Source organism: Macaca thibetana, chromosome 10, assembly GCF_024542745.1.
Source record: "Macaca thibetana thibetana isolate TM-01 chromosome 10, ASM2454274v1, whole genome shotgun sequence".
Classification (NCBI taxonomy): Eukaryota; Metazoa; Chordata; class Mammalia; order Primates; family Cercopithecidae; genus Macaca; species Macaca thibetana.
Window position 1 is genome coordinate 37,735,624 of NC_065587.1, and position 18,709 is coordinate 37,754,332.

At 56.1% G+C, this 18,709-nt stretch overlaps 3 protein-coding genes across 15 annotated transcripts in view; 1 reads left to right on the top strand and 2 right to left on the bottom strand.

The window, feature by feature from the left end:
* The window catches only part of PSMA7 (proteasome 20S subunit alpha 7), a 189,055-nt gene that overhangs the window by 149,142 nt on the left and 21,204 nt on the right, over positions 1 to 18,709 (top strand). The gene's annotated exons all lie outside the window — the stretch shown is intronic.
* The window catches only part of LOC126929074 (calcium-responsive transactivator), a 116,783-nt gene that overhangs the window by 7,628 nt on the left and 90,446 nt on the right, over positions 1 to 18,709 (bottom strand). The window contains exons 4-11 of one of the 2 annotated variants that reach the window (XM_050745098.1): positions 16,510 to 16,594; positions 15,073 to 15,217; positions 13,709 to 13,888; positions 12,130 to 12,294; positions 11,540 to 11,641; positions 10,314 to 10,406; positions 2,448 to 2,567; positions 423 to 550 (exon numbers count right to left, since the gene is read on the bottom strand). In XM_050745098.1, the coding sequence (XP_050601055.1) occupies positions 423 to 550; positions 2,448 to 2,567; positions 10,314 to 10,406; positions 11,540 to 11,641; positions 12,130 to 12,294; positions 13,709 to 13,888; positions 15,073 to 15,217; positions 16,510 to 16,594 (1,018 nt within the window). Of the gene's footprint in view, positions 1 to 279; positions 551 to 2,447; positions 2,568 to 10,313; positions 10,407 to 11,539; positions 11,642 to 12,129; positions 12,295 to 13,708; positions 13,889 to 15,072; positions 15,218 to 15,724; positions 15,810 to 16,509; positions 16,595 to 18,709 lie in introns of those variants that run through there. The other variant, XM_050745099.1, reaches the window with a different exon arrangement.
* LOC126929079 (serine/arginine repetitive matrix protein 1-like) lies at positions 16,602 to 18,709 on the bottom strand. 10 transcript variants are annotated; one of them, XR_007717067.1, is made up of 5 exons: positions 18,546 to 18,709; positions 18,363 to 18,478; positions 18,017 to 18,226; positions 17,553 to 17,879; positions 16,602 to 17,518 (listed from the first exon to the last, which is right to left on the bottom strand). XR_007717067.1 is itself a non-coding variant. In XM_050745114.1 (4 exons), the coding sequence occupies exons 1-4, from the start codon at positions 18,684 to 18,686 to the stop codon at positions 17,168 to 17,170; spliced, it is 675 nt and encodes a 224-aa protein (XP_050601071.1). In that variant the 5' UTR covers positions 18,687 to 18,701; the 3' UTR covers positions 16,602 to 17,167. The 10 variants fall into 10 exon arrangements, 2 of the variants coding, with proteins under 2 accessions (XP_050601071.1, XP_050601070.1); XR_007717065.1 differs by having other exon boundaries at positions 18,363 to 18,411; positions 18,446 to 18,709; XR_007717066.1 differs by having other exon boundaries at positions 18,017 to 18,209; positions 18,446 to 18,709.

Below are 18,709 nucleotides of genomic sequence, written 5' to 3' on the forward strand. Positions count from 1 at the left end.
TCGGGGCCCACCACTCTGATCTCAGCACGGTCTGGCCTATGGGACAACTTTATGTCTCCGTAGCGAGATAATAAGCTCTGAAAGCGCAGGGTTCGTGGCACGGCCACACACCAAGCACCCAGCAGAGACCGGACACGTGCCCAGTACGCGACAAACACTGGCAGAGTGAACGAATGTGAGAACCAGGCATGCAGATCTAACGGTGAGCTCAGGGTATGAAAAGCCAGCTGGATGACTGAGGTGAGCATATACACAGAGGTAATTCTGAAAAACCTTACAGGCTCAGAGACTTAACATTCTGGAAGGAACCCTGGAAGCCAGTTAGTTCCAGCTCATTATTCCTCACGGCCATAAGAGAAATCTTCATTATGTCTCGACAGGCGCGGTGGATGGGCACATCTGGAAACATCCAGAAAGCTTGCCTGTTCATAGCCGTAGGGCCGCTGCTGCTGGGCAGACGGCGCTGTCTGCGGTGCTCGGTAGCTTCCGTACTGCTGGCCTTGGCCTTGCTGGTAGCTGGGGTACTGTGACGGGGCTCCCTGGGCAGGCCCTGAGAAAACACCAGGAACTGTGAGGCCAAAACGGGCGCATCTTTATTTTTTTTCTTAACTTAAAAATTTTCTAAAAGCTTCTTCCTCTTTTCCTTAAAAAATTCCTGTCTCAATGCATCAGCCTTTTGTCAATCTCCAGAACGCCTGGCACCTGCACGTGCTCCTCGTTAACTCTGAACAGCGAGAGCACCACACAACCGACTCCCCAGCCCCTCCAGTCCTGTGAGGTCCCAGGACGGTGCCCCAGGCCCCCACCAGCATGGGGAGGGCTGATGGGCTCTCTCCATCTCCCCCGAGCTGCTGCTACCTGAGGGCAGGAGAGCCCTCCAGAACCCACTGGCACCAGTCACACTGGCTGCTGCAACTTGTCACTTAACGATCACAGGAGCTGCTGGAAACCTGCAGGCAGGTGAGGCAGAGGCATCGTCTCCAGGAAGCCTAAGTCAAAGGCTCCGGAAAGAACTGATACGATAGAGGCCTTTTTTTTTTTTTTGAGACGGAGTCTCGCTCTGCCGCCCAGGCTGGAGTGCAGTGGCCGGATCTCAGCTCACTGCAAGCTCCGCCTCCCGGGTTGACGCCATTCTCCTGCCTCAGCCTCCCGAGTAGCTGGGACTACAGGCGCCCGCCACCACGCCCGGCTAGTTTTTTGTATTTTTTAGTAGAGACGGGGTTTCACCGTGTCAGCCAGGATGGTCTCGATCTCCTGACCTCGTGATCCGCCCACCTCGGCCTCCCAAAGTGCTGGGATTACAGGCTTGAGCCACCACGCCCGGCCTTTTTTTTTTTTTTTTTTTTTTTTAACGACAGGGTCACACTCTGTCACCCAGCCCAGGCTGGAGTGCAGTGGTGTGATCTTGACTCACCGCAACCTCCACCTCCCAGGCTCCAGCGATTCTCCTGCCTCAGCCTCCCAAGTAGCTGAGACCACAGGAGTGTGCCACCATGCCCTGCTAATTTTTGTATTTTTTGTAGAGATGCTCTCACTATGTCACCCAGGCTGGTCTCGAACTCCTGGGCTCAAGCAATCCTCCTGCCTCAGCCTCCCAAAGTGCTGGGATTACAGACATGACCCACCACACTGAGCCTCAAGTAATATTTTATTTTTATTTTTTGAGGAGTCGTCTCGCTCTGTCACCTAGGCCGAAGTGCAGTGGTGTGATCTCGGCTCACTGTGACCTCTACCTCCTGGTTCAAGCAATTCTCCTGTCTCATCTCCTGAGTAGCTGGGACTACAGGCCCCCACCACCACACCCAGCTAATTTTTGTATTTTTAGTACAGACGAGGTTTCACCATATTGGTCAGGCTGGTCTTGAACTCCTGACCTCAGGTCATCCAATCACCTCGGCCTCCCAAAGCGCTGGGATTACAGGCGTGAGCCACCGTGCCCAGCCTCCTCAAGTGATTTTTATACTATTTATTGTAATGGCTGTAAAGGGCTGAACAAGCACAGCAGAATCAGGCACGAGCCTCATAAGAAACCATGTGTGTGTAGCTCATCCTGAGAACTGAGATTTTGCTCCAACAAAAGACCTGGGGCAGCCCAGAACTTTTTTGTCAGAAGTTTCCTGGGTGATTCTAAGCTGCAGTGAAGACTGAGACCCACAGGCTTTGACCTGCTCTGTCAAAGAGGTCGAAGCTGGGCATGAGGCGTGCAGGTGGCAGACAGACGGGACACTGGCAACCGTCACAGGCCACGTGGGCAATGAATTTATGTTCAAGTTAAAATAAGATGTTTCAGGTCTACATGCATGTATGTTTCCAACTTTTCTGGAAACCTAGAAGTATCCAAAATAAGTTTATCACACTTCTGCCTGCACACCAGGGTCACTGTGCTCGTACCCATGTGCAGCAGGGGTGGGCGCTGGGGGGCCCCGAGGAACGTGCTCCCCTCTTACCGTAGCCCTGCTGCTGCCCGGGGTAGCTCTGCTGGCTGGGGTACTGCTGCTGGGAGTAGGTCTGCTGCTGCGCGGCGCCCTGCTGGTACCCAGCCTGCTGCTGGCTGTACTGCGAGTTTCCTGGAGGGAGGAGGAGACACGGAAATGACTTTCCACCTGGGCTAAGGGAGCTCATTCTGAGGCCCACTCACGACACGGTAACTTTGGAATCCCAAAACCAAATCCATTGCTTCGGCATGTTTATTTTTTCACAATATTTCAAATACTATATTACACCTTTTCTGTTTTTTTTTTTTTTTTTTTGAGATGGAGTCTTGTTCTGTCGCCCAGGCTGGAGTGCAGTGGCGCGATCCCGGCTCACTGCAAGCTCTGCCTCCTGGGTTCACGCCATTCTCCTGCCTCAGACTCCCGAGTCGCTGGGACTACAGGCGCCCGCTGCCACGCCCGGCTAATTTTTTTGTATTTTTAGTAGAGACAGGGTTTCACCGTGTTAGCCAGGATGGTCTCGATCTCCTGACCTCATGATCTGCTCGCCTCGGCCTCCCAAAGTGCTGGGATTACAGGCGTGAGCCACCGCGCCCGGCCCATTTTTCTTGTCTTATAGAAATACAAATGGAAAGCTAAGAAACAAAACGGCTAATACGACGACTAAGACAGAGATGAACGCCAGTGCCGCAGGTCAAACTGCTCCCTAGAGAGATGCTTAAGTCCTAACTCAAGCACCTGTGAACGGGACCTTATTTGGACCTAGGGTCTCTGCACATACAATTTTTTTTTCTTTTTTTTTTTCAGAGACAGGGCCTCCCTCTGGCACCCAGGCTGGAGTGCAGTGGTGTAATCAGAGCTCACTGCAGCCTCCATCTCCCTGGCTCAAGTGCTCCCCTCACTTCAGTCTCCCAAATAGCTAGAACTACAGTGTGTGCCAGTGTGCCCAGATAACCTTTCTTTTTTTGAGACGGAGTCTCGCTCGGTCGCCCAGGCTGGAGTGCAGTGGCGCGATCTCGGCTCAGTGCAAGCTCCGCCTCCCAGGTTCGTGCCATTCTCCTGCCTCAGGCTCCCAAGTAGCTGAGACTACAGGCCCCTACCACCACCCACAATGCCTCGCCACAACGCCAGGCTAATTTTTTGTATTTTTAGTAGAGATAGGGGTTCACCGTGTTAGCCAGGATGGTCTCGATCTCCTGACCTTGTGATCTGCTTGCCTCGGCCTCCCAAAGTGCTGGGATTACAGGCATAAATCACCATGCTCCATGCAAAGAATTCATTTTTCTACTTCACTTTTCTGGTTGGAAATAACTTTCCTTTTTTAGAAGCTGTAAAATGTAAGTATTTTAAAACTGCAATCTAGTATTTTTTTAAATAACAGCTTTATTGAGATAATGCACATTGGAATGGCTTAAAAACCTATCAGGGTAATTCAATCTGTAGTTAGATGGGATGACAAAACTAACACATGCTCTTATTCCAGGCTGAACTCCTCCTAATGCGAGAGCTTTGGAAAAACTTACTTGAGCCTTTCCAGTTATTCTCTTTTTTTTTTTTTTTTTTTTTTTTGAGACGGAGTCTCGCTCTGTCGCCCAGGCTGGAGTGCAGTGGCCGGATCTCAGCTCACTGCAAGCTCCGCCTCCCAGGTTCACACCATTCTCCTGCCTCAGCCTCCCAAGTAGCTGGGACTACAGGCGCCCACCACCTTGCCCGGCTAGTTTTTTGTATTTTTTAGTAGAGACGGGGTTTCACCGTGTTAGCCAGGATGGTCTCGATCTCCTGACCTCGTGATCCACCCATCTCGGCCTCCCAAAGTGCTGGGATTACAGGCTTGAGCCACTGCGCCTGGCTCCAGTTATTCTCTATCCAGGAAATATCTTGAGTCCTAAACTTCCACGCCTTCCTCAAAATCCAGGGGCAGTTCCAGCAACAGCTGGCAAATGAGCTGTCACCATCACGGGAGAAGGCTTAAGGCCACTGTCCTTTATCCTGCCCCCATGAAAGCCATCTGAGACATGGTGGGTGGGCTTTCAAGGGTGTCAGGGTCAGCCTGCATATTCTCATGTTTGATAGCCCACTTTATTCTTTACATAATAAAGGAGCCAGTTTTCGGCCGGGCGTGGCGGCTCACGCCTGTAATCCCAGCACTTTGGGAGGCCGAGGTGGGCGGTTCACAAGGTCAGGAGATCGAGACCATCCTGGCTAACACGGTGAAACCCCGTTTCTACTAAAAATACAAAAAATTAGCCAGGCGTGGTGGTGGGCGCCTGTAGTCCCAGCTACTCCGGAGGCTGAGGCAGGAGAATGGTGTGAACCCAGGAGGAGGACGTTGCAGTGAGCGGAGATCGCGCCACTGCACTCCTGGGCGATAGAGACTCCGTCTCATAAATAAATAAATAAAGGAGTCAGTTTGTAGGACACGGGCCAGCTTTGCCCTGGCACACAGCAGGTATGCAGCAGCAGTATGAGTGCCAGCTCAGAACACCCAGCCCCAGCACACAGGGACCAGGCCTGGCTCTCACACCCCAGAGGGTGCTCAAGTGATCTAGTGTGAACTGGCAGCAGCCGCCCTATCCCCAAAGAAAGGGGGCTGCTGAGATAACTCTACAGGGAAAGGGGGCACAACTTCTGTAGAAAAGGCCTTCGCTGTTTTCAGACGTGTTTCATGAAATCTGCAGGGCCGGTGGGGAGCCCAGGCAACGGGGCGAGCAGATGTGGGGCCTTCCTCCACAACCAGCAAGTACTCCAGGGTTCTTTTTCTTTTCGAGACAGAGTCTCACTCTGTCACCCAGGCTGGAGTGCAGTGGAGCAATCTCGGCTCAATGCAAGCTCCGCCTCCGGGGTTCACGCCATTCTTCTGCCTCAGTCTCCGAGTAGCTGGGACTGCAGGCGCCCACTACCACACCCGGCTAATTTTTTTGTATTTTTAGTAGAGACAGGGTTTCACCATGTTAGCCAGGATGGTTTTGATCTCCTGACCTTGTCATCTGCCCACCTCGGCCTCCCAAAGTGCTGGGATTACAGGCGTGAGCCACCGCGCCTGGCTCTTTTCTTTCTCTATTCTAAGAACCCTCTGGCATTCTGCAGGGTGCCTGTGAGAAGGTGCTGGGCAGCGTGGCGCATCTGTGAAACAAGAGGCCAGAGCACACCCTCTGCTTGCTCAGAAGGAGCAATCAGCCACGAGGAACAAGTGAACGACGCTCAAAGCCGTGTCACATAAAAACACAGTGATCCACACGAGGATGCAGCCGAGGAGGCCCGAGCGCTGCCTGGGGAAGATGTGACCCCGGCCACACCACCCTGTTGTCCACTCCTGGGACACGCTGGTCACCACCTGGCAAGAGCTGAGAAATGCACATGACACGCCAGCCATGCTCGCGACTCCAGGAGGCGTGGATGGTGTGGACAGCCCTAAAGTGAGGTCCTTTCAGTTTCTGTGACAGCCAATGAGGTTCCTTTTTTGAGATGGAGTCTCGCTCTGCTGCCCCAGGCTAGAGTGCAGTTGCGTCATCTTGGCTCACTGCAACCTCTGCCTCCTGGGTTCAAGTGATTCTCATGCCTCAGCCTCGCAAGTAGCTGGAATTACAGACATGTGCCACCATGCCCCGCTAATTTTTGTATTTTTGGTAGAGACGGGGTTTCACAATGTTGGCCAGGCTGGTCTTGAACTCCTGACCTCAAGTGATCCACCCACCTCAGCCACCCAAAGCACTGAGATGATAGGCCTGAGCCACTGTGCCCAGCCCCACTGATGTTTAATTTAACTTCTGAAGCTGCCAATACATCTACATGATTCAAAGGTAAACAGAGACAGACCTACACCTTCAAGAGGTCCTGGGAAGGTGGCCGCTTCCACCCCTGCTCTGGACTGCCTGAGCCCGAACCCCATCTCCTACCCATAAGCATTTCTCTTGGTTGTGTTGGTGTTTGCCCATTGGCTGATGGTGTGAGTGTGCGTGTGTGCAAAGGTACTGTCCCATCTTGCCTGCATTTTCACAGAGGCACATCCCACACACCCAGCTCCATACCTGGCTTTTGCAGCTCATGGGCGGTCTCTCCTAGCGGCAATGACGCCCAGATGCCAGGTCGCGAGGGGCTGGGCTCTGTCCAGTCTGATCCACTGCAAACCTCACTGTGATACAAGTGTGGCACTTGCACCCCTCCCCTGGCTCCTCCCCCACCGAGCACCACATCCCAATGCTCCTGCCCAGCACGAGTGACCCCGTGGCCTCTGCTGTCCCCTCCCGGTTTGGTCGGCCCCACTCTGGTCCCCTCCTATTACTGGTGCCCAGGGCATGAGCACCCTCTCGTTTTATCAGATTCTGCAGGCTCCTAACTGATGCCATCACTAGGAACAATTCCAGCACCAGCCTGTCCCACTCATCCTGCTGTGGGATGACTCAAAGTTGGAAAATTCTTTTTATTCTGTTGCCAAGGCTGGAGCGCAGTGGTGCGATCATAGTTAACTGCAGCCTTGACCTCCCGGGCTCAAGCTATGCTCCTGCCTCAGACTCCCAAGTAGCTAGGACAACAGGCACATGCCACCACACCTGGCTAATGTTTTTGATTTTTAGTAGAGAGGGGGTCTTACTATGTTGCCTAGGCTGGTCTCAACTTCTCAGGCTCACGTGATCCTCTGCCCTGGCCCCCACAATGCTGGGATCACACATGGGAGCCACCACACCCAGCCTGATGCTGGGATCACAGGTGGGAGCCACTGTACCCAGCCTGGAAAATTCTTTATGGTGCCTTTGACCCATTCCTCCTAACGTCCCCCCCAGCCTCTCCACTGCACCATGGGCCACAATTGTGTTTGAAGGTGGCTATGACATGTCCACCAGTTTCTTCAAAGCAAAGCACCCCCAGGCCTCTCAGCCCTGCAAGACTTCATAGTACCACCTGCTGTATGGTAAAGTGTCACCTACAGACGTGTACTCCTCGTGTCAGAGTCGAATTAACAAGCAGATGGAATAAAATGCTTCTAAATCAAGGAGGAAACCACGCCGTCTGTCTTACTGGTCTTAAGAGGTTACTAAGCTTTTTAGCAAATTTCTCATCAATGATGGAAGGCAAGAGTATGTAACCCACGACAAGCTACAGAAGTACATATCAGCCGGGCACGATGGTGCACACCTGGAGCCCCCCACTGCAGGAGGATGAGATGGCACTTGAGCCCAGGAGTTCAAAACCAGCCTGGGCAACATGGCGAGACCTTATCTCTACAAAAAAAAAAAAAAAAAAAAGGCCAGGCCTGGTGGTGCATGCCTGTACTCCCAGCAATTCGAGAGGCTGAAGCAGGAGGATCACCTGAGCCTGGGATTTCAAGGCTGCAGTGTGCCACGATCACGCCACTGCACTTCAGCCTAGGTGACAGGGCAAGACCCTGTCTCTTTAAAAAAAAAAAAAAAAAAAAGGCCAGGCGCGGTGGCTCAAGCCTGTAATCCCAGCACTTTGGGAGGCCGAGACGGGCGGATCACAAGGTCAGGAGATCGAGACCATCCTGGCTAACACGGTGAAACCCCATCTCTACTAAAAATACAAAAAACTAGCCGGGCGAGGTGGCGGGCGCCTGTAGTCCCAGCTACTTGGGAGGCTGAGGCAGGAGAATGGCGTAAACCCGGGAGGCGGAGCTTGCAGTGAGCTGAGATCCGGCCACTGCACTCCAGCCTGGGCGACAGAGCGAGACTCTGTCTCAAAAAAAAAAAAAAAAAAAGCTACATCAGACATTAAAAGGCTGAGCAGCACATCCTGCGTTTGTTTTTGGGATAAAGTATGTCAGCCTTGGGCAGATGCATGTGGACGCCTCGCCATGGACAAGGCTGAACCCTGTGCCCCAGCTGGAAGGGACAGGGCCAGGCCCATGATGGCAGAGATCCTGCCGGCTCCCAGGGCTTATGGAGGCACCACTGCAGCCAATATGCCAGAAGATAGCCTCTTGGCATTTTTTTTTTGAGACAGGGTCTGGCTCAGTCACCTAGGCTGCAGTGCTATGGCACAATCTCAACTCACTGCAACCTCTGCCTCTTTCAAGCGATTCTCCCACCTCAGCCTCCTGAGTAGCTGGGATTACAGGTATCCACCACCACGCCTGGCTTTTTTTTTTTTTTTTTTTTTTTGGGAGAGACAGAGTTTTGCCATGTTGCCCATGCTGGCCTCAAACTCCTGAGCTCAAGCAATCTTCCTGCACTGGCCTCCCAAAGGGCTGGGATTACAGGCATAAGCCACCATGCCTGGCCATTTCTTTATTTTTATTTTTATTGTTTTTGAGACAGAGTTTCACTCTTGTTGCCCAGGCTGGAGTGCAGTGGCGTGATCTCGACTCACTGCAACCTACACCTCCTGGGTTTAAGTGATTCTTCTGCCTCAGCCTCCCGAGCAGCTGGGATTACAGGCACATGCTACCATGTCCAACTAATTTTTGTATTTTTAGTAGAGACGGGGTTTCACCGTGTTGGCCAAGCTGGTCTCAAACTCCTGACCTCAGGTGATCCGCCCACCTCGGCTTCCCAAAGTGCTGGGATTACAGGTGTAAGCCAATGCACCCAGCCAATTTTTTTTTTCAGTGACGGAGTCTTATTCTGTTGCGAGGCTGGAATGCAGTGGCGCGATCTCGGCTCACTGCAACCTCTGCCTCCCAGGTTTAAGCGATTCTCCCACCTCCACCTGAGTAACTGGGACCACAGTCGTGCACCGCCACACAGCCAGCTAATATTTGTATTTTTTAGTAGAGATGGGGTTTCGCCATGTTGGTCAGGCTGGTCTCAAATTCCTGGCCTCAAGTGATCCACCTGCCTTGGCCTCCCAAAGTGCTGGGATTACAGGCATGAGTCACTGCATCCAGGCTTTCTTCTTTTAAACTTTCATTACGTATTCATGTACTTCTTGTTTCCCCCAGGTTTATGAAGGTATAACTGACATTTAAATGTAGGCAATCGTAGCGCACACCGTGATGTTTCTATATGTGCCTACACTTGTGTGCTTTATTTCTTCACAGCAGGCTGAGACGTGTAAGCTCAGAAGCAAAACTTTTACACATCTAAATCTTTAAGAAGTAACCCAAACAAGGAAATCTGTAGTGTTTAGAGCCCGCCTGCTTTGTGTACCTGGTGAAGCCTCACTGACACTGTTACCTCTTGCTAAATTGCAGCCCTGCAGTGGGAAGGCCTCAGCCACTGCTGCCTGCCGGTCAGTGTCAGCAGACACGAGGCACCTCTCCCCAGGCGCTGCAGGCCCACCTTCCCTCCCAGACGAGGTCGTGCAATCCCACAGGCGATCATCGACTCTTCTCTGGGGGCCACCTTGATCCCGGGGATGGGGTTGGAACTGGCTGTGTGTACCTCTTCCCAACTCCACATTCTGGGATGTTCTATTGGGGTTTCAGGGCAGCCAGGGTGGAGGCACAGACACCTCAGAACGAGGCAAGTCCACCCGAGACACGGCCCCCAGCGCAGCACTGCCCAGGACTGCCACGAAGGGCAGCAAGCCCCAAGCCACAGATGTTGTTTCCTGGCCTGCAGGTGTCTGAAGAAACGCAAGGCCACACCCAACGCAGCCACTGCTGGCCTCTGGCTGAGGAAGCCCTGAGAGTGGCTCGCAGGCCCCACGCTCCCTGGCCGGACCCAATAACAGAGTCTGTGCCCCCAACCCCAGCATGGCCAGCTGAATCCTTTCCTGTCTCACGAACACACACATAAGGCAAGCGGGGCTCCCGACACAGTCTGAATCTCCAGTTCCCAGAACACTGTCTCCCGTCCCATGCACTGTGCTGGGATTTAAGAGACTCCCTGAAGACAGGCACTGCGTGCTCCTAAGGGTGCAGCCTCTTAACTCTGCTGCATGTGGCGCTTACGCTCGAGCCCAGCACGCGGCTGTGCTCCTTACCCCCCTCGTAGTAGTGCTGTGTGGACTCCTCGAATGACCGGTCGTAGCTCTGCTCCGTGTAGGATGACTGCTGGTAGGCATAATCGCCGTGGCCTGTGTGAAACGGAGACGGCGACAGTCAGCAGAAGCTGCGCACTGCACAGGTCCCGGAAGAGGCAACTGAGACCCAGGCTGGGGAGATGCTGTTGGGCCAGGGAGGCACCCAGGGCCAGCAGGACCCGTGTCCCCCCAGACCATGCCCCAACCTCCTGAGCCTCGGCCTCCTCACTGAAACGCAGACATCAATGCCTCCTTCTCGGGGCGACTGTGAAGCTACCTGGGGATTTATGCAGAGGATCAGCGCTCTCAGTGCCCACCACACGGCCACGCTAGTGACCCGACCGCCCTCTCCTCCCCGCTGCTAGCTCCTGGGAGGACGCAGACAGGGGTGTCCAACCCTCACCGAGGCCTTCGTTGCAAGGTGGCTTGCCCTGCTGCCACCTGCCCACCTGCCTGCGCACCTGCCCCTTGCTGGCTGAGGCCAGCTCCCTGCCTGGATGCCTCCCAGGGATCAACCCAGCCTTTAAGACCACTTTATTTTATTGTTATTTTCACTTTAGAGACAGGGTCTTGCTCTGTCACCAAGGCCGGCGTGCAGTGGCGCAATCATGGCTCAATGCAGCTTCTGCCTCCTGGGCCGAAGCGATCCTCCTGCCTCAGCCTCCCAAAGTGCCAGAATGACAGGTGTGAATCACTGTGCTCAGCCAAGCCACTTTCAGCATCCCCTCCACAAGCCCTGGGCTATGGAAAGACTGAAAGGTGACGAAGGTAAAATGCAGAGATGAGAAGGGGCAGGAGGGGGTGCTGCAGGTGGAGCCGTCACCTTCAGGGCATTCTCTGGGAAGCCGGGAGGCTGCTTCTTGAACATTTCCACCTATCTACGGCTGGGGGCTGCAACTCTCCGCCTCCAACTCCCACATCCTTTCAGGAAGAGGAGGCGAGGCCGCGTGGAGGCGAGTGCAGTGGTGTGTGCCTCAGCTTCTCTCTGCAGAGGCCAGGCACCCCACCAGTCCAGCTCACCCCGTCCCCTGCCTCGCTCCTGCAGGGCATCTGGCCGCTCTGCCTGTAGCCCAAGCCTGAGCTGGAACGACTGGGGACGCACTGCAGTGGCCACACCCTCCTTGCCCTCCTCGCCCCTGCAGCTGCTCTGCTGTCCTGGGCGGGGTCAGGCTGCCGCCAGTGCTCACCGTCGGGGTAGTACTGCTGGCCCATGGGCTCTGCGGCGCCCTGGCTGTGGCTGTACTGCTCGCCATAGTACTCCTCCTGGCCCAGGTACTGCTGGGAAGAGCCTGCAGGGGAACCACATTCAGCACCAGTGCGGGCCGCACCCTCCTCCCTTGGAGGACCTCCTCGCTCGCTGGGGAAGCCAAGGCCTCGCTAAGCGGCCTCACCCACCCCAGGAGAACACCCCACGCTGTCACCGTATCCAACTTATTTTTTGTATTTTTAGTAGAGACAAGGTTTCACCATGTGGCCAGGTTGGTCTCGAACACCTGGCCTCAGGTGATCTGCCCACCTCGGCCTCTCAAAGTGCTGGGACTACAGGCATGAGCCCGGCCTGTGACACTCTTAATGACAACTGCCGCCCCTGCCCCCAACCCTGACTCCTCGGGGACAGCAGACCCTCCGCGGGCCACACCCCAGCCCGCACCCCCAGTGTCCACACCAAGGCCCCAAGCCTCACTCCCCCAGGCTCCCCACAGACAAGCACACAGCCTGGCACTTCACCACCCGGGGCGGTCAGCCATGCCCGAGACCTGGCCTGGCCGGGCGTTACCTTGCTGGGAGGGCCGGTAGGGCGCCATAGGCCGCTGCCCCATCATGCTGCTCCCCTGGCTGCCCTGCCCCATCATGGCGATGGACGACTGGCCCTGGTAGTGCTGGCTGCCGCCCTGAGCCGAGCTGTAGTGCGACGTGGCCGCCTGCTGCTGCATCATGGAGACTGCACGACAGGACAGAGGCCCCACATCACCCCGGGAAGCCTCCCTCCCTCCCTCCCACACCCAACTACCTCCTGCGCCCAGGCAGGTTCCTCGTTATTTTCCTGTGCTCCGCACGAGAACACCACCCTCCCCTGAAAGGCCTGCACTGACGCCCTGCATGCTCAGACCCGCTGCTTACACCGACTATTTGAAAATGTGCCGACGTGCAGAAAACAGGGAGAGCTCCTGGGCAGGAAGATCCAGTGGCTTCCACAGCCAACCACCACCTTTCCACCTCTCCTCGGACACACAGCTCCCGTGACAACCCCACTTGCACCGTGGCTCGAGTCCTGTTCTCCCCAGTCCCTTGAGCTGGCCTCAGGGTTCACACTGTCCCCTCCTTAGTCCTGTTCTCGCTGGTCCCTTGAGCTGGCCTCAGGGGTCACACTGTCCCCTCCCTAGTCCTGTTCTCCCTGGTCCCTTGAGCTGGCCTCAGGGGTCACACTGTCCCCTCCCTAGTCCTGTTCTCCCTGGTCCCTTGAGCTGGCCTCAGGGATCACACTGTCCCCTCGTTAGCACCTGTGCAACCTCGCGGCCCTTCACGCTGGCCTGTCGTACACGTCCCCTGCTCAGAAGCCCCTAGCGGAGCGCCATCCAACAGAAATGACACGAGCCACACTTTTTAAAGTTTCTAGTAACCACATCAAAAAAGTAAAAACAAACAGGTGAAATCCATTTTAATCGTGCATTTTATTTGAGTCAGTATGTCCAAAACAAACGCTTAATACTCAGTTATTGTGAGAAAATCCTAAGGAGGTCCTCGGCACCCTTTTTGGCAGTAAGCCTCTGAAGTCCATGTGTCTCCAACACTCAAGAAACTCAACCAGGACCGACGCCCACAAAACGCGACCGGGGCCGATGCTCATGGAACGTGATGGGGACCTGCTGCTTCTCAACTGCCCAACACCACACGTGGCCACCATGGCGGATGGCCCCACTCTCGGGCTCCTGCTGCCCTGCAGAAAGGCTGGGGCCTCTGGCCCAGCGCTTCTGGCCCCTTGTCTTCTCCACTGAGGTGCCTCTAGCCAGGCTGTTCCCTCCCTGGGGAACAACTCTACCCCCACCTCTGAGAGCCCAGTGCTCTGTCCAGACCCAAGGCCAGTGGCCCCCGCTCCCTGAAGCATTCCCTGAGACTCCATGGGAAACACCCCAACCCTTCGCAAAGCTGGGGGACAGGAGGGGTTGGCTGTGCACCCACTGGTGCCCATCCCTCCGGAAGCTCTCAGAGGCGGCGGCCAGCCCTGATTCACGGGCCCCTCTCCCGCAGCACCCAGCAAGAGGGCAGCTCCCCAGGGACACATATCCAACATGCATGTGTCAAGGGTCTTGGAGGCAGGCCCAGGCCCCCCGGGGTTGCAGAGGCAGAGGAGGTACCTGGGTTGGACTGCATGTTGATGTTGGTCCGAGACACGTAGTTGCCGATGGTGCCTTGCCCCTGCATGGGGACGCCCTGTGAGGCGGGCCCCGCGTGGCTGTAGCCGGGCCCCGAGATGCTCATGGAGGTGGTGGGCAGCGTGTTAGGCGCCGTCTGCTGCATGGACACATGGCTCGGCCCTGGCAGGGGGAGCAGGGAGTGGTGTCAGGCGCTGGGGAGCCAGGTCACCACTTCTGAAGGTGAAGACGCCCCAATTTCCCTTCAAATGATTTTGGGAAGAGATTCTATCAACATCACTATTAATGATTAAGTGACTAAAAAAGAAATAAGTGGCCTGGTGCAGTGGCTCATGCCTGAAATCCCAGCAGTCTGGGAGGCTGAGGTGGGTGGATCACCTGAGGTCAAGAGTTCGAAACCAGCCTGGACAACATGGTGAAACCCCGTCTCTACTGAAAATACAAAAAAATTAGCCAGGTGTGGTGGCAGGTGCCTATAATCCCAGCTACTCGGGAGGCTGAGGCAGGAGAATTGCTTTAACCCAGAAGGCGAAGGTTGCAGAGAGCCAAGATCATGCCCATTGCACTCTAGCCTGGCCGACTAGAGCGAGACTCTGTCTCAAAACAAAAAAAAAAAAAAAAGAAAGAAAAAAAAGCAGCATACATGCTAGCAATGTACAGCATGCACTGTTTATTTGTTGTTATTTTGTTATTTTCTGAGACAGGGTCCGGCTCTGTCACCCAGGCTGCAGGGCAGTGGCATGAACACGGCTCACTTCAGCCTCACCCTCCCAAGCTCAAGTGACCCTCCCTCCTCAGCCTCCCAAGTATTAAGCAGTTTGGACCACGCGTGGGCACCATCACACCCAGCTAATATTTTTATTTTTTATAGAGACGAGGTTTTGCCATATTGCCCAGGCTGGTCTCAAATTCCTGGCCTCAAGCAATCTGCTGGTTTAGGACTTACAGAGGGTTGGGATTAAAGGTCTGAGCCACCATGCCCGGCCTGTTATATTACTATTAATAGTCTCCAAACGTTACTCATGCTTCTTAATTCAAAGACAGGAGCATTCCATTGTTATTACACAATCCACCTGGAACCTGGCAACTTGCATTTGAAATGAATGGAGTATGACAGTGTCAGAAAGAGCAGGCGATCTGGAGCAAGGGCTCATCCCAGCCACATGGCAAGCTCGCTGCGGCCCTGAGCCTGGGCGATGGCAGCTGACCTGTGGCTACCCCAGGAAGAGTGGGTCCCCATGCCCAGCCCTGTGACGGGTGGGGTGCCCCACCATGGCAGCTGCCTGCCCAAGGGCTGCCTTGGTGGCCTTGTGACCAGGAATGCCCTCCTCCCCCGCCGCACTCACCGTTGCCAATCTGGCCCTGCAGGAGGGAGGAGGGTGGCAGGCCCGTGCTGATGGCGTCACTCAGGCTGCCCTGGGAGTGCAGGCCCTGGCTGGAGCCACTCTGAGTCAGGGCTCCAGGGCCCAGGTTCATGTTCTGCGTGGGCGGCTGCAGGCAACAGGAAGTTTCCAGGGAAAACGGTTAATTCACAGAGAGCGACCTCCACAAGCCAGGCCAGGGATGAGAGGGCGCCTGAGATGTGCTGCCACATGTCATGGCCACCTGGTCCATGTTCGTAATCAACAGCCATTGTCACAGCCAGGTGACCGCAGAGCACCAGGCCCAACAGCCAGGTGACCTCCGAGCACCAGGCCCAGACGGAGACGGCATAGTGAGTGTCTGGGTGAGCGTTCGGAACTCTGCTAGTATCGAGTTCATCCACACATGCCTGGGTTTGAAAAGCTGGACCTCCTTCTCCTGGGACAGCAAGGAACCCCTTCCCCTGTCCAACCCAATGCACCCTGTCCTTCTCAGGCGCAGCTGGCCGGCGCCTCTGTGCTCCCCGTCCACGACCCCTCCAAGCCAAGGGCCTTGGCACAGGCGGGATCCCTCTCCTGTTTCCCGTGCTCCTGCTGCGTGTGCCCCGTCCCCTCACTCCCCCCACCCCATGCCCACCTTGGATCACACCACACGGAAGGGAGTGTGCAGTGACCCTCAGCACTCTCCCAGATCAAGGTCAAACAGCAGCTCTGGAGGTATGCACACACACGCTGTCTACAGCTGGCCAAAAAAAGGAAATTTCCACCAGGACCTGCGGGTGTCTGCAGGGTGAAGAACTGCAATGTGACAGGTCAATGGAGGTGGGTTTAACATTTTTACTCACGAGACGCATCCTGGCATTTACATCATCGCTTGCCGAGGACTAAGGGTCGCTAGGAGATACGGCACTCCCGGTGACAATTTTATTTTGGAAAAATGCATTTTTAAAAAACCAAACAAAATAAAATATTTGAACTATCATTGGGAGAATTTACTGTGCTGGGCATGTTTTCTTTTAAGTTCTGTTTTCACCCACAGCAGCGCATGTGCATGGTTCACAACTGCTCAAAGCACCCGGAGAGGTTCCAGGGAGACGCAGGGGCCCCCATCCCATCTCTCCCCACCCCCGACCCGAGAGCTGCGGCCGTTCCTACAGTGGTTCTTCCGGGACTTCCCTCCCTTCAATACATACAGAGCTGAACCACAGTTCCGACCCGGCCACCTCAGACGCCGTCGTTACCCCCAGTCTGTCAGGAAGGGTTGGTCACCACCGCCCACACTCCCATTTCTGGTGACTCTAGTGGTATTTTTGGTTTCTCTGAGTCATCTCTGTTACCTGAGGTGACATGCCCACAACTCCCGATTTTAGGCAGTGTCGGAGTCCTTGCTGGGTAAAGGGGCCACCCCCAGCGGGTACTCACGGCAGGAAGCAGGGACTGCATGTTCTGGTTGGAGTCTGCGATCGTGGCCAGGTACACCAGGTTCCGGTGCAGGATTTGCTGATACCTGCAGGAGAGGGGGCATGCGTGAGGCAGGAGGACGGGACCACGGAGTCCCCAGGTGGATCCAAGGCAGAAGTAAAGTGTGAACACCACAGTCTGACAACCAACCAAACCTCATGAGGACACGGACTCCAGACGACACCCAGGGACAGGCCAGCTGGTTGCCCAGCTGGACACAGGCAGGTGGCAGGGTGCTGGGGTCTAGGTGGGGACGGCAGGGCAGCCTCTACCCCAAACCCTGAGCAGGCTCCCATCCCACACCAAAACCTCTGGAAAGACTCTAAGGCAGCAGCTAACGGGGAGCTGGCACTGGTCTGCTCAGAGAATGGAAATGGGGGAGGCCACGAGGAGGCAGGGGCCTGAAGGTGACAGAGGGACAGAGCCCTTGTCCAGCTGAACCAGGCAGTGGGCAGACTCCATAGAGTCAGCGACCCGAGAAAGCCCTGGAAAGAAATGGGGAAGCACAGTTCTGCCAGGGAAGGCCCCTCGTACACCTCACACCAGTGGGGCCCCAGTCCCCTCACCCCACTCACACCCAGGGGTGTCTGAGGCCATTCACCTACTTCCCACCTCCAGGTCAGCCTGATGGCCACTTGGACAGCCGCTTGGTGGGTGGCAGACTGGCCATACACCCCTCCTCTGTGTCAGGCCCTAGGGTCACAGGAGGTCCCACCTGGAGGAGGTGCTGTCTCCCGGCCGTAGAGCTGCCCACAGAGGCTGGCCCGGGCCTCCCCACACTGCTCTTTCCTCCCGCCTCCCTCGGAACTACCCCAGTTCTGGCAGCAACGCTTCGCAGCTGTGCTGGGGACTCTCGGGACGTATCTGGCCTCCGTGCTGGGGACTCTCGGGACGTATCTGACCTCCGCACTGGGGGGCTCTCGGGACGTATCTGACCTCCGCACTGGGGGGCTCTCGGGACGTATCTGACCTCCGCACTGGGGGACTCTCGGGATGTATCTGACCTCCGTGCTGGGGGCTCTTGGGACTTATCTGGCCTCCGCGCTGGGGGGCTCTGGGGACTTATCTGGCCTCCATGCTGGGGGGCTCTGGGGACTTATCTGGCCTCCATGCTGGGGGGCTCTGGGGACTTATCTGGCCTCCATGCTGGGGGGCTCTGGGGACTTATCTGGCCTCCATGCTGGGGGGCTCTGGGGACTTATCTGGCCTCCATGCTGGGGACTCTCGGGACTTATCTGGCCTCCATGCTGGGGGGCTCTGGGGACTTATCTGGCCTCCATGCTGGGGGGCTCTGGGGACTTATCTGGCCTCCATGCTGGGGACTCTCGGGACTTATCTGGCCTCCATGCTGGGGGACTCTCAGGACTTATGTGGCCTCCGTGCTGGGGGGCTCTTGGGACTTATCTGGCCTCCGCACTGGGGGGCTCTCGGGACATATCTGGCCTCCGTGCTGGGGGACTCTGGGGACGTATCTGGCCTCCATGCTGGGGACTCTCGGGACGTATCTGACCTCCGCACTGGGGGGCTCTCGGGACATATCTGGCCTCCGTGCTGGGGGACTCTGGGGACGTATCTGGCCTCCATGCTGGGGACTCTCGGGACGTATCTGGCCTCCATGCTGGGGGGCTCTGGGGACTTATCTGGCCTCCATGCTGGGGACTCTCGGGACTTATCTGGCCTCCATGCTGGGGGACTCTCGGGACTTATGTGGCCTCCGTGCTGGGGGGCTCTCGGGACTTATCTGGCCTCCGCACTGGGGGACTCTCAGGACGTATCTGGCCTCCATGCTGGGGGACTCTCGGGACGTATCTGACCTCCGCACTGGGGGGCTCTCGGGACATATCTGGCCTCCATGCTGGGGGACTCTCGGGACGTATCTGGCCTCCATGCTGGGGACTCTCGGGACGTATCTGGCCTCCATGCTGGGGGGCTCTCGGGACGTATCTGGCCTCCGTGCTGGGGACTCTCGGGACTTATCTGGCCTCCATGCTGGGGACTCTCGGGACGTATCTGACCTCCGCACTGGGGGGCTCTCGGGACATATCTGGCCTCCGCATTGGGGGGCTCTCGGGACATATCTGACCTGCGCACTGGGGGGCTCTCGGGACATATCTGGCCTCCATGCTTAGAGTCTGCATGACCCCCAGAGTGTTCCGCGGAC

What these genes read in the sequence shown, in the direction of transcription:
- LOC126929079 (XM_050745113.1), bottom strand. Translation starts at nt 18,658, where the DNA reads ATGTCCCGAGAGCCCCCCAGTGCGCAGGTCAGATATGTCCCGAGAGCC.